Source organism: Halichoerus grypus, chromosome 2 (assembly GCF_964656455.1).
Source record: "Halichoerus grypus chromosome 2, mHalGry1.hap1.1, whole genome shotgun sequence".
In the NCBI taxonomy this organism is placed as follows: Eukaryota; Metazoa; Chordata; class Mammalia; order Carnivora; family Phocidae; genus Halichoerus; species Halichoerus grypus.
Genome location: NC_135713.1, coordinates 94,014,372 through 94,028,866, shown reverse-complemented (window position 1 = coordinate 94,028,866; position 14,495 = coordinate 94,014,372). Strand labels below are relative to the sequence as shown.

Sequence of the window (14,495 nt, the reverse complement as noted above, 5' to 3'; positions counted from 1 at the left end):
TAAAAAAAGAACAAACCCCAAATTATGTACAAGTCTGAAATATGAAAGATAAGTAAAAAAGTCAGTAATAAAAAAAAAATCCATGACATAGAAAACAGAAAAAAGTAAACTAATAAAACCAAAAGCTATTTTTTAAAAGGTCAATACAATTGATAAGGCTCTAAATTGATCAAGAGAAAAAGAGAAAAGACAAGAACTACCAATATCAGGAATGAAAGAGAAAATATCACTGCAGAAGGTACAGGCACTAAAAAAATACTAAGGGAATATTATTAACAACTTTATGTTAATAAACTGACACTGGTTGAAGTGGATAAATTCGTGAATGACAAATTACCAACACAGATCCCAGAAGAAATAGAAAATCTAAATAGCCCTGTGTTGGGGGTCCACCAAGACCATCTTCAGGCTGGGTGATTGGCTAGAAGGATTTACAGGACTCAAAAAGTTGTTACACTTAGGGTTATGGTTCATTACAGCAAAAGGATACATAGTAAAATTAGTAAAAGGAAAAGGTACATGACTGAAGTCCAGAGGAAACCAGGCACAAGCTTCCAAGAGTCCTCCCACCAGTAGAATCACCGTAAGATCTGCTTAATTCCTTCAGTAACAGTGTGTGATGACATGTACAAAGTACTGCCAACCAGGGAAACCTGACTGAGAAAGACTGTCCAAAGCATTTATTAGGGTTCAGTCATGTAGGTAATGTACAACTATACACACTGTCATCACTACATATGAAATCAGTGACTAGCTCCAGAACAGGAAAAGAAAAAGCAAGGTGTTTACCATAAATTACAATTTTAGTATACACTATCTGGACAAACTAGTACACCATGACTCAAGACAACAGATACATAAAAAACTTTTATCAGACAGAACAGTCCAATAGCTCAGTCTGCACAAGACAGACAAGGGACAGTCATGAAAACAGACCTTTCTTGTGAATATACAGGGTTTGAGAACCCACGCCTGCTGAGTTAATTATTTCCCGAAGAGGTCTATGCCCAATAAACAACTTGAATTCATAATTTAGAACCTTCCCATAAAATAAACTCAAAGCCCAGATGACTTCACAGTAAGGATAAAATAATACCATATAAGATGAAATTACTCTACACATACTCTTTAAGACAACAAAGGAGAAACACATCCCAACTCATTTTATAAAGCTAGTATTAACCTGATTACCCCGATACCAAAACAAAAGCCACCGCAAGTAAAGAAAAAAAAAAAAAAAATCCTTCAATAACATATAGATGGGAAACTCCTTAAGAAAAAGTTAGTTAGCAAATCAATCCTAACAATATTGACAAAGGTTTAATACACCATGACCATGAGGGATTTACCCCATGAATAAAAAGGTTTAATAAGTGAAAATCAATCCCAGTCATTTACTTTATCAAGAGAACAGAGAAAAATCATATAATTTCAATGGTTACTGAAAAAGCACTTGAAAAAATTCAAAACTCATTCACTATAAAAACTTTCAGCAAACTAGGGATAGAAAGAACTCTTCAACATGATTACAGATAGCTGCAAAAAAACCTATAGCTGATATCATAATCAATGGTAAAAGGCTCAGTGCTTTCTAAATGAGAAACAAGGCAAGGATTAACCATCCTCATCACTTCTATTAAACACTGTAATGTAAATTGGACTTAGTATAATATGACAAGAAAAAAAGAAAAGTAAAATTATAATTGCACATGATACGATCATTTATGTAACAAAGCCAAACAAATCTATAAAATAACTATCAGAACTAATAAGTGAATTTAACAAGGACACAAGATCAATATACAAAAATCAATTCTGTATGCTAGCAATAACCAACTGGGAAATGAAACTATAAAGACAATGTTGTTTAAAATAGCATTCAAGGGGCATCTGGGTGGCTCAGTCCGTTAGGTGTCTGCCTTCCGCTCAGGTCATGATCCCAGAGTCCTGGGATGAGGCTGGTATCAGGCTCCCTGCTCAGTGGGGAGCCTGCTTCTCCCTCTCCCTCTGCCACTGCCCCTGCTTGTGCTCATGCTCTCTCTCTCTCTCTCAAAATAAAATCTTTAAAAAAATAAAATAGCATTCAAAACTACTAAAAGCTAAATTTCAAGTATGTGCAAAACCATACCAAAAACTACAAGACACTGCAAAAGGTAATTAAAGAAGACCACATTCAAGGATTGGAAGACTTAATATGGTAAAGATGGCAATTGATCTATAAATTCAATGCAAACAAAATCAATTCTAAGAGGCTTTTGAAGAAATTGACAGGCTAATTTTAACACTTACATAAAAAGACAAAGGACCCAGATTAGCCAAAATAAGGTTAAAAACAGAACAAGACTGGAGGGCTTATACTACCTGACTTCAAGACTATAGTAAACAACAACAACAAAAAAGACTAGTAAACAGGGCAGTGTGGTATGGCAAACACATCAATGGAACAGAATAGAGTCCAGAAACACACCTGCACTTATATGATCAATAATTTTTGACAAGACGTGGCAAGGTAATTCAAGGGGGAAAAGATATAGTCTTCTTTAAAAATGATACTAGAACAACTGAATATCTGGAAAAAAATATGTATCTCGAAATCTCAAACCTTACCTCACATCACACACAAAATCTAATTTAAAATGTATTGCACAGTAAAGAGTTAATACAGCAGGCCAGAGACTGCTATCTTTAGAAAGTCTGCTTACAAAGTTGGCCCTAATGGCATCTGGGAACTTGAATCTCAGGGGTATTCCGACATTCCCTAACTGAGAAGGGTGGTTTACATACCAACAATATGGTTTATGCTCAACATTTGCTTTCTTTCGGGGAGTCTGGAATTTTGGTACTTGCTGGGCAGGTAATGCCTACATGAACAGCCCCCAATGAAAGACTTAGGCACTGAGTCACTAATGAACTTTCCTAGTGGACAACACTTGACGCTTTTTGTCACAACTGATGCTGGAGGAATTGTCATTGGGAAAATCAGTGGGCAAGGATACCTGGAAGCTTGCATCTAATTTCCCCTGGACCTCTCCCCACGCACCTGTTTCAGGGCCTGCTTTTGTTGTGTCTTTTACTGTAATAAATCATAGCTATGGCTATATCTTGAGTCTTATAAATAAATCCTCCCAGTGAATCATAGAACCTGTGGATCATAAACCTATGACATGGATCACAGACCTAAATATAATAGCTAAAACTATTAAACTTTTAGAACAAACCAGGAAAAATCTTTGACATTAGATTAGGCAAAGATTTCTTAAACAGGTCACAAAAAAATCAGGAAGTATGACTGAAAAGAAAACAGATAAAATGGACATTATCAAAATCAAGTGTTTGTTTTTTAAAAGATATTAAGAAAACAAAAAAGCAAGCCACAGACCAAGAGAAAATTAATAATAGTAAATAACCATCTTCTGACAGAAGATTGGTACCAGAATTTTTACACTTTAGTAGTAAGAAAAAAAATTTAAAAACAGGCTAAAGATTTGAACAGTTTAGAAGAGAGATGACCAACCAATAAATCATGAAAAGATGCTCAACATCACTAAATATAAAAAAATGCAAATAAAGGCACAAGGAAATACCATTATACGCCTACCGAAGTGGCTAATGTTAAGATCAAGTGTTGGAAGGGATGTGAACCAACTGGAACTCCCATGTAATTGCTGGTGGGAATGTAAATGGTACAGCCACTCTGGAAAACTCTATACACTATTATCTAAAAATTAAATATACATTTTCCAGACAATGCAACTGATCTATCCCTAGGTATTTAGAAAAGAAAAAAATTAAAGAAAAATTAAAAATTAAAATACATGACCACATACAGCATTTTATTCAAGTGTATTTCAACAGGTAAATTTAAAAATTGTGAAATATCAGATTACAGCAAAAAAGGAACAAAATGTGAATACATGAAACAGCATAGACGAATCTCCAATTCCTAAGTAAAAGAAGTCAAATAAAAAGATAACTGTACGGTTTAATAGCTAAGAAATTCTAAAAATGACAAAACTATAGTGACAGAAAGCAGATCAGTAGTTCCATGGAGACTTAAGGTGGATCACAGCCCTATATATAAAAGCTAAATCTACAAAACTCTTAGGAAAAAGACAAGTATAAATCTTTGGGTCCTTGGATTAAGTATCCAGATTAACTCAAAATGGATCATAGTACTATATATAAGCTGAATCTACAAAACTCTTAGGAAAAAGACAAGTATAAATCTTCATGACTTTGGATTAAGCATCCATTTCTTAAATATGACACCTAAAGCATAAACAAACAAACAAAAAATAGATGAATTGGAATTCATCAAAATTTAAAATGTCTGTGCTTCAAAGGAAAAAAACCCATAGAATGAGAGAAAATATTTGCAAATTAGACACCAATTAAGAGTCTAGTATTCAGAAAATATAAAGAACTCCAACAATAAACAGACAACCCAATTACAAAATGGTAAAAGGATCTGAATAGACATTTTTCCAAAGAAGAAGTAGAACTGGCCAATAGATGCTCAACAGTTTTCTCTTAGAGAAATGCAAATCGAAAACTGCAAAGGCAGCAATGAGATTCCACTTCACACTCTCTAGGATAGCTATAATCTAAAAGAAAGTAATTTTTTTTTTTTTTCCAGAAAAAAGAAAAATAAGTACCGGTGAGGATGTGGAGAAATTATAACACACACACTGTTGATAGAAATGCAAAATGATGCAGCTGCTGTGGAAAAGAGTTTGGCAGGTCCTCAAAAAAATAGACAGTAACCATAAAACCCAGCAATATCACTGCAAGGTATACATACAAGAGAAATGAAAACATAGATTCAGACACAAATGTGTACAAAGTGTTTATAGTAGTGTTATTCATGATAGCTAAAAAGTGGAAACAACCCAAGTGTCACTGATGAATGAATATACAAAACTCAGTACATCCATATAATGGAATATTATTCAGCAATAAAGAGGAATGAGGTACTGATGCACACTACAACATGAATGGACCTGGAAAACAGCACTCTAAGTGAAAGAAGCCAGACACAAATGTCACATACTATATGACTTCATTTATATGAAATGCCCAGAATAGGCAAATCCATAGAAATAGGAAGTGGATTTAATGGTTGCATAGGGCTGGGGCCATAAGGAGTGACTGCTAATCAAAGCAGGGTTACTTTTTGAGGTGATAAAAATATAGAGGAAGTAGATGGTGGTGACAGTTGCACAATTCTGTAAATACACTATAAATCAATGAATGGCACACTTTAAAAGTTATGGCATGTTAACTGTATTTCAATAATCTTTTTAAAAAGATGACTGGGAAGTTTTAGCATATTTAAAAGTAAAATGCATGATACCATGGGAAAAGATGGGAGGGGGAAAATGGAAAGTCACTGTCATAAGATTTTCAAAGTATATGTGAAGTGTTATAATGTTACTTGAAAGTAGATAGTGATAACTTAAAGATATATATTGTAAATCCTAGTGGTAGACTGTAGCAAGATAAAGATGTGCATTGTACACCCTAGGGCAAGCACCTACTAAATAAATACATAAAACAGAGATACAGGTTTAATAGTAATATTAATACTTGATTATGTGGAAAAACTCCCTTATTTTCTTAATTTCTACTTCTTATACTCCATCTATCTCCACCTAAAACATCTGCCCTGATGTCACTAAGTCCTTGAAAATATTCTTCAGTGGAGATTGCTCCTTCCGTCAAACTTTCCAGACTCAAAACCAGAGCCAAGAACATTCCCCACAGTTGATGTTCACAGTTGTCAGCAATGGGCTGAGGAAGCATGTGTGCTGGCATTTTCATTCTCATGCTTGTATCACTACGTCTTACTGAGTAAACATATCCTCCAGACAATCACTACCACATCAGTTGACAGTGAGAGGCATGACAGACATGGTCATTCAATCCTCTTCCTTACTACCTTCTATTATTTTAAAAACAAGCCATTTGCTCAGGATCAATCTCTTATCCCCTTCACTGAACTCTTCATCCTACTCATCTTACTCAATGGTTTCTACACTGGCTCTTATTTTTCTTTTGTACTCTATCAAAAGTCATTAGTCCGTCTGACCCAACATTACCTTGGCCTCAAAGTTCTTTGAATTTCTGTTTCAAACACCACTTACAAACCCACACAGAGACAAGTAATTGAAGGCTCACAATACATCCTGCTGTGCAGAGGCAGGGTATACCAGAGCTAAAATGTCTCAAAAAGAACACTACATGTGGAGTGATAATACTTGGGTTCAAACACTGCCCTTATACTGCATGAACTTAGGTCTGTTTCACTGGACATGTGCTATCTTAAAATTAAGTCCCTAGAACAGAATTTCAAGTAAACTTGTTTCTAAGAATACACAACAAATTACCATCATTCACCCACGTGAATTAATCTCATTACTTTTCACATTCTCTGTCCAAAAATCCAAATACTGTTTATTTAAGATTATGGACATTTTAATTGTAACAAAAAATCTAGTGATACTTAAGGATCTTATGCTACACTTCAAAGTAACTGAAAAGTATGATTCTTTTACAACAAAAGGAATCATGAAGATTATGAATCAAAATAGCACCTCAAGGGGCACCTGGGTGGCTCAGCCAGTTGAGCGATTGAGCATCAGACTCTTGGTTTCGGCTGGGGTCATGATCTCAGGACTGTGGGGTCAGGCTACGCATTCCGCAGTCTGTCTAAGATTCTTTCCCCTCCTCCCTCTCTCTCCCTCCCCCTCTGCTCTTACCAACCCCAACCCCACCGGCTCAGTGTACATGTGTGCACGCTCTCTCTCACTCTAAAATAAATAAAACAATAAAATCTTAAAAAAAAAAAAAAAAAAACAGTACCTCAATATTTTTACTGGCCACATTCTTCACAACAGCAGGAAACAGTTCAGATGCATTTTTCCCTTTTGCAATCATCTGAAGGATAAAAGTAGAGTATTAGAGGTGAAACCTTTTTAAAATGAGTCATTTGAAAATAAAACATAAATTCTACATACATTAAATGTTTAGAAAATAGAATCAACAAATAAGCTATGGAATTAACAAGCCTTTTTGAGTTATTACTTATCTCAACTATCTGCATCAAAGAACCAATGACTTGTATATCAATATAAATATACAAATACACAGACACATTAAAGAAGAAATATATAGTAATTTAAGACATATAATAAAATATCTACAGTAGTTTTCTCTGGCTAATGAGGGTATAAATACTTTTTAAATATTTATACTGTCCTTTATTTCCCAGGTTCTTATATTAAAATTATACTGCATTTGCAATGGAGGTGGGGGGGTGGAATAAATGTTATTTTGAACAAGCTATTTCTCCCCTGGCTTTCTTTTCAAGGGTTCCCCTACTTCTCCAATCACTACTTTTCAAAGTTCCCTTCACCAAGTCCTCTTCTCTGCCCACTAAAGTTCTGTGCACCACCATCTTTTCAGGCTACACTATTCTACAATCTCTGAAACTCCTCTAACATTTCATTCACCTTCAGGACTTAACTCTCACCACTATGGGGATCAATTCCCCAAACTCTAAGCCCCAGTTCCACTTCTATAATTGGACATCATTAGATGTCTCTCTCATCTCAAACTTGCTGTCTAAAACCAAACTTATTTCTCATGATAAAATGGCACTCATGCTAGAACTTCCTATTTCCACCAATTTTCCCAGATACCAGAAACCACAGAACTATCTTTCTTCTCAAATCTACAAAATAACTAGGTCCCGTTGTGATTTCTCTGTACAATCACATTAATCCTTTCTCACTGTTACTATACTGAACTAGGTCACTATCACCTCATAAAGGACCTTTTCCAACAGTCTCCTGCTCCTGTCCATAATGTACATCACTGACAATTTCAACCCTGACTGCCTAGGAACCCAAACTACTGGGCACCTGGGTGGCTCAGTCGGTTAAGCGTCTGCCTTCGGCCCAGGTCATGATCTCAAGGTCCCAGGATCGAGTCCCGCATCGGGCTCCCTGCTCAGCGGGGAGTCTGCTTCTCACTCTCCCTCTACCCCTCCCCCTGCTCATGCTCTCTCTCTCAAATAAATAAAAATCTTTAAAAAAAAAAAAAAAGAATCCAAACCATTTCACTTAATATTAAATGCCGTCAGTTTGCAAGATCCCTTTTAAGTGCATCAATCATTATTGTTCTACACAAATGCTATTATCAAAATAAACTGACCTACCACTACCAGAACATTCTCTGGCTCCTCCATACCTGTACTCATATCACACCCCCAACTCAATTCTTTTTACTTTTTTTTTTTTTTTTAAAGATTTTATTTATTTATTTGACAGACAGAAACACAGTGAGAGAGGGAACCCAAGCAGGGAGAGTGGGAGAGGGAGAAGCAGGCTTCCCGCGGAGCAGGGAGCCCAATTCCAGGGCCCTGGGATCCTGACCTGAGCCGAAGGCAGACGCTTAACGACTGAGCCACCCAGGCGCCCCAATTCTTTTTACTTTTCACGTTCCTCCCAAATTCTAATCACTCTCCCTTCCTAGAGTCATCTCCTAATACCTGGCCTATCATGTCATCCAATTCTAATTTCCTCTAGTATTTTTTAATCCACACTTTTCATTTGGAATTTTCTATGTGCTATGTTTTATTTCTATTTACTTTAGTTTTATGTCTACCTATATCCCCATTTCCTTTACTCTCATTCCCAGAATATATCTTCATGTCTATTAATAGTCAAGACTTTGATAGCTACAAAATAAAGTTTAAACTATAATTTTCTGGAAAGGGATTCTTTATGAATTATACACTCTATCTAGGAAGCTACCTAAAAATTATGGAAACTATTAGTTTTATAAATTTATGACAAATGTTTTACAACATTTTATAACGTTGAGCATTATAATCCCAGTTAGCAATTTCTCAATAAGACGCTTCTACAGGATAGTTTAAAAATACTCTAAGACAAGCTAGTCTTTTATATTCTATTTCCTTACCTGTCATATTATGATTTGAATATTTTGGTTTTTTTAAAAGATTTTGTTTATTTGAGAGAGAGAGCACAAGTGGGGAGAGGGGTAGAGGCAGAGGGAAAAGCAGACTCCCCCCCACCCAAGAGCAGGGAGCCTGAAGCAGGGATCCTGGGACTCCAGGATGACAACCTGAGCCGAAGGCAGACGCTTAATTGAATGAGCCACCCAGGCACTCTGACTTGAGTATTTTGTAAACCTGTTTTACTGCAGGTAAAACATCTTTGTATGATTTTTTCACCTCCCTCAATTCCCTCATCTGTAAAATAAGGAGAGAGGGATCAAATGTTCTCTAGAGCCCATTGTTTCAGTTATTCAATGACTACCTGAAGTCAGAGATCCTGTCCTATTATATCCTATTCTAAGTATTCCCCAACTGTTCTACAGAACACTATTCAAAAAAATGTTAACAGATGACAGAAGAAAAAAGCCTATAGTCAAATTCATTTAACAAATATTTGCTGAGAGAGCACTACATGCCAGGGACTATTGCAGGCCTTGATGATACAACTGTGAACAGTACATAATCCCTGCCCATTAGAGCTTACCTTCTAATGGGGGTGAGGGACAATAAATAAATAAATAGAATATGTGAGATGGTAAAAGAGAGTACTGTGGGAAAAAAAAAAGGACTGTATGAGAAATGGAAAGTGCTAGGGGTGGGAGCTGCCCTTTGTTTAGTGTTTTCCTAGTATATATTTCCCATCCTTATATTTTTAATCTATCTATATAAGTCTTTATAATAAAAGTGGGTTTCTCCTTGGGGCACCTGGGTGGCTTAGTCAGTTAAGCAATTACCTTCGGCTCAGATCATGATCCCAGGGTCCTGAGATCAAGGACCACATCGGGCTCCCTGATCAGCAGGGAATCTGCTTCTCTCTCTCTCTCTCTCTACCCCTTCCCCCAACTAGTGCTCTCTATCGCTCTCTTTCTCCCTCTCTCAAATAATCTTAAAAAAATAAATAAAAGTGGGTTTCTCCTAGAGAATATATAGTTGCATCTTGATATTTTCATCTAATCTGACAATATCTTTTAGTTGTTGACTTTAGATCACTCAAATTTAATACAATTATTGATGTGGTTAGATTCAGGTCTACAGTTTTATTACCTGTTTTCTGTTTACTGTCTGTGTTTTGTTTGTCTGACCACTGTCATTCCCATTATTTGGGAGCATTTAAATATTATTTTAATTTTTATATTGATTTTTTGGCTGTATATTTTTGTTTAACTTTTAGTGGTTCTTCCTCTAGAGGGATTATTAGATAGATAGGCAAATCAAGATACAGCAAACCTTTCACAGTCTACTTAGTGCTAATACTGAACCAGGTCAAATAAAATGTAGAACCCTTACAACCATATGGGCCCTTTTAATCCCACCTTCCTGCTAGCCTTTATATTACAGCTATAATATATACTATATCTATATCCATTTAAAACCTCTCAGTATAACCTACAAAGAATAAAATTAGTCCTTTATGCTTACCAAATACAGTAGACCCTTGAACAATGCAGGGGTTGTGGGCACCAACCCACAGATTTGAATATCCACATATAATTTCTGACTCCTCCCCCCAAATTAACTACTAATAGCCTACTGTTGACTGGAAGCCCTATTGATAAGCTAAACAGTTGATTAACATATATTTTACATGTTGTATGTGTTATATACTGTATTCTTACAATAAAGCTAGAAAAAAAATATTAAAACCATAAGAAAAATAATCATAAAGGGAAAATACATTTACAATACTATACTATAAAAATAACATGTATAAGTGGACCCATGCAATTCAAACCTCTGTTGTTCAGGTGTTACCTCTATTTTCTTTCAGTACTTTGAAGATGTTCCAGGGGTGCCTAGGTGGCTCAGTCAGATGAGCATCCGACTCTTCAGATCATGATCTCAGGGTTGTGAGATCACTGAAGTGTGCTTACAATTCTCTCTCCCCCTCTCCCTTTGCCCCTCCCCTGCTCTCTTTCTCTCTCTCTTTCCCTCCCTCTCAATCAATCAATAAAATAAAGGTGTTCTATTGTCTTCTGGCTGCATGGTTTCTGACGAGAAATATGGAGTTATTCAAATCACTGGTCCTTGTATGTAATGTATCATTTTTTTCCCCAAGTACTTTCAAGATTATTTCTTTATTTTTGACTTTCCACAGTTTAATTGCTTTGTGTTTAGGCATGGTTTTCTTTGAGTTTATCCTGACTGGGGTATTCTGAACATTTCATCACAAATTTATGTCATTCATTAATTTGGGTAGTTTCCAACCATTATTTCTTCAAGTATTTTTATTGCCCCAATCTCTTTCTCTTCTTTTGAACATATTTGTTAGATCTTTTGGTATTATCCAACAAAACCCTGAGGCTGTATTCATTTCTTTTTGTTTTTATCTGTTCTGCAAATTAATTTCTAATGATCTGTCTTCAACTTCCGGTTCTTTCTTCTGTTACATTCATTTTGCTATTGAGTCAATCCAGGACATTTTTTATGTCAGATATGATTAAAAAAAAAAAAGATACCAGATTATTTCAGATATGACAGAAATTTCAACATATTTCTACATGATGTAGTTCATGTGAGATACTTTGGAAAAAAGCTACCAGTTAGTTTCTACCTGGATAGTAAGTGGATATAGGAGACCCCCTTCCCTAGCATAACTTACCATCTAATCATAAATGGTCCTAATATTACTTACTACCGAAGTATAAGACAAAAGAAATGTCCAGTCAAGTCCTTTATCCATTTTCAATTGGGTTGTTTTTTTAGATGTTGAGTTGTATGAGTTCTTTACATATACTGGATATTAATTCCTCTATGATGGGAGAATGGTTTTTTATAGATTTCAAAATATTTTTTCCCATTCTGTGGGTTGCCTCATCAACTGCTGCATATGATGCACAAAGATTTTAATTTTGATACAGCCCAAATTATCCTTTTCTTTTGTTGCTTTTTCTTGAAACCTTTGACAAATCTAATGTCATCAAGTTTTTGCCCTATGTTTTCCTCCGTAAGTTTTATAGTGTTAGCTCTTATATTTAAGTCTTTAATTCATTTTGCCTTGTTTTTTATATATATAGATATATAGATTTATATTATGAGGCAGAGGTCTAAATTCATTTTCTTGCAGGTGGATATCCAGATTCCCAACACCGTTTGTTGAGGAATATCCTTTCACCATTGAATGGTCTCTCACCCTTGTCAAAAATCATTTGATCATATATGGAAGGGTTTATTTCTGCATGCTCTATCAGGTACATATGTCTGTCTTTATGACACTACCACACTGTTTTGATTACTCATAGCTTTGAATTAAGTTTTCAAATCAGGAAGTGTGAAACTTTTAACTTCTTCAAGAATGTTTTGGCTATTCAGGATTCATATGAATCTTAGGATAGATTCTTCTGTTTTTGCAAATAACATCACTGGGAATTTGATGGGAATTACACTGAATACATACTCACTTTGATACTGACATCTTAACAATACCAAGTCTTCCAATCCATGAATAGAGGATGTCTTTCCATTTATTTGTGTCTTTTCTAATTTCTTTCAGCAATGTTTCACAGTTTTCAAGGAATGAGTCTTCTGGCCCCTTGGTAAGTTTATTCCTAGGTATGTAATTCTTTTTGAAGCTTTATACTATAAATGGCACTATTTTCTTAATTTCCTTCTTGGACTGTTCATTGCTAGTGTATAGATGCAACTAATTGTCTAATTGTTATGTGTTAATTTTTTTATGCTGCAACTTGGCTGAATTCGTTTATTTTAAAAATTTTTAGTAAAATATTTAGTTTTCTAAATATGAAATCATGTTGTCTGTGAACAAAGATAATTTTAGTTCTCCCTTTGCAATCTGGATGCCTTTTACTTCATTTTCTTGCCTAACTGCTCTGGCTAAAACTTCCAACACTATATTGAACAGACGAGACAAAAGCAAGCATCCTTGTCTTTTTCCTTATTGAAGAAAAAAAGCTTTCAGTCTTTCACCACTGACTATAATGCCAGCTGTGGGTTTTTCATATATGGCCTTTAGCATTATGTTGGGTCAGTTTCTTTCTAGTCCTAGTCTGTTGAGTGTTTTATCATGAAAGATTATTAAATTTTGTCAAATTCTGTTTCTCTATCAATTGAGATGATCATGTGGTTTTGTGCCCCTTCATTCTATTAATGTGGTGTATTACAATGATTGACTTCCGTATGTTGTTCATGTTCTTCTATAAATAATAATAATCTAGATCCAAAAATCCACATTAATTTTTAAAGTCAGGAAGAAAAAGAGGAGAAATTGTGCTTTTCTAAATTTTAATTGTCTTCATTTTTCACAGTAGTAAAGATGGTTTATTTTTTGGGGGGCGCCTGGGTGGCTCAGTTGGTTAAGCGACTGCCTTCGGCTCAGGTCATGATCCTGGAGTCCCTGGATCGAGTCCCGCATCGGGCTTCCTGCTCGGCAGGGAGTCTGCTTCTCCCTCTGACCCCCCCCCATGTGCTCTCTCTCTCATTCTCTCTCTCTCAAATAAATAAAATCTTTTAAAAAAAAAAAAAAAGATGGTTTATTTTTAAAAGTTCAAAACTTTCAATTTATAAATACTGGCTAATTTAAAAGGAAAGAAGGAAGGGGGAAGGGGAAAGGGAGAAGGAAAGGGGGAAAGGAAGAGGGAAGGGGGAAGGGAAGGGAAAGGAGAAGCAAGAAAGACAGATCTTGCAGTTTCAGACCCAAATGCAACTCTTAAAAATCAGCAACCAAGAATAAATGAAGAAAGAGAAAAAGAATTGATCCTTGATTTATATCCCAGAAAGTAATAGTGGAGCAAAACTGAGAGAAAACTCACTAAGGTGTTGTATCACTACTAAAAACTCAGGCCTGCTTATGGAACTGGTCCTGATGACTATTAACATGGCAGAAAAATCTTGGCCCTTTAAGCAATTTCCAACCCAAAAACAACAAAAAGATGCCAGGATCAGCCACAAGGTGAATCCTTTAAAGTATACCCACAACTGAAACATTTTTGTTGAAGGAAGGAAGAGAGGAATTAGCAATGCCCAGAAAGCTTTAAACCAGAATGTTTATTATACATTAACTGGAGACAGTAAAAATTACACATTATTAGTTTCTTCTTCTTAAATGGGCTTTCTCATTTTTCCAACAATAATAATGTACCACTTGTATTTGGCTTAAGATCTTTTAAAAAATATTTACAAAAACATCTGGAACTTTGAAACTACTTTTAATTTTCTTAGGGTCAATAATATCCAACCAAATACCTTGGAATATGTATGACTATGAAATAAGATAACAAAACTCTAGGAATTTTAAGAATCTCATCATGAGATTTGCTCATTATCCCGTAACTAGAAAGCCAAGTAAATTAATCTGAGGAAGACCTTCAACATCTAACACTTGCTAAAAGAAAATACATCAAAGATTCAATACACCGAAGATTTCGATATTCCATTCCTTCAAGGACTCCAGATAGTC

General features: G+C 35.4%; 1 protein-coding gene across 6 annotated transcripts in view; it reads right to left on the bottom strand.

Annotated features, from left to right (window-relative positions):
• AP3B1 (adaptor related protein complex 3 subunit beta 1) overlaps window positions 1–14,495 on the bottom strand; it is a 257,305-nt gene that overhangs the window by 205,290 nt on the left and 37,520 nt on the right. For all 6 annotated transcript variants that reach the window (XR_013445739.1, XR_013445738.1, XM_078067161.1 and 3 more), the window contains exon 3: window positions 6,862–6,936. Coding sequence is in view for 4 of the 6 variants with exons in the window: in XM_078067161.1 (XP_077923287.1) it covers window positions 6,862–6,936 (75 nt within the window). In the remaining 2 variants the exon portion in view is untranslated. The remainder of the gene's footprint in view (window positions 1–6,861; window positions 6,937–14,495) is intronic.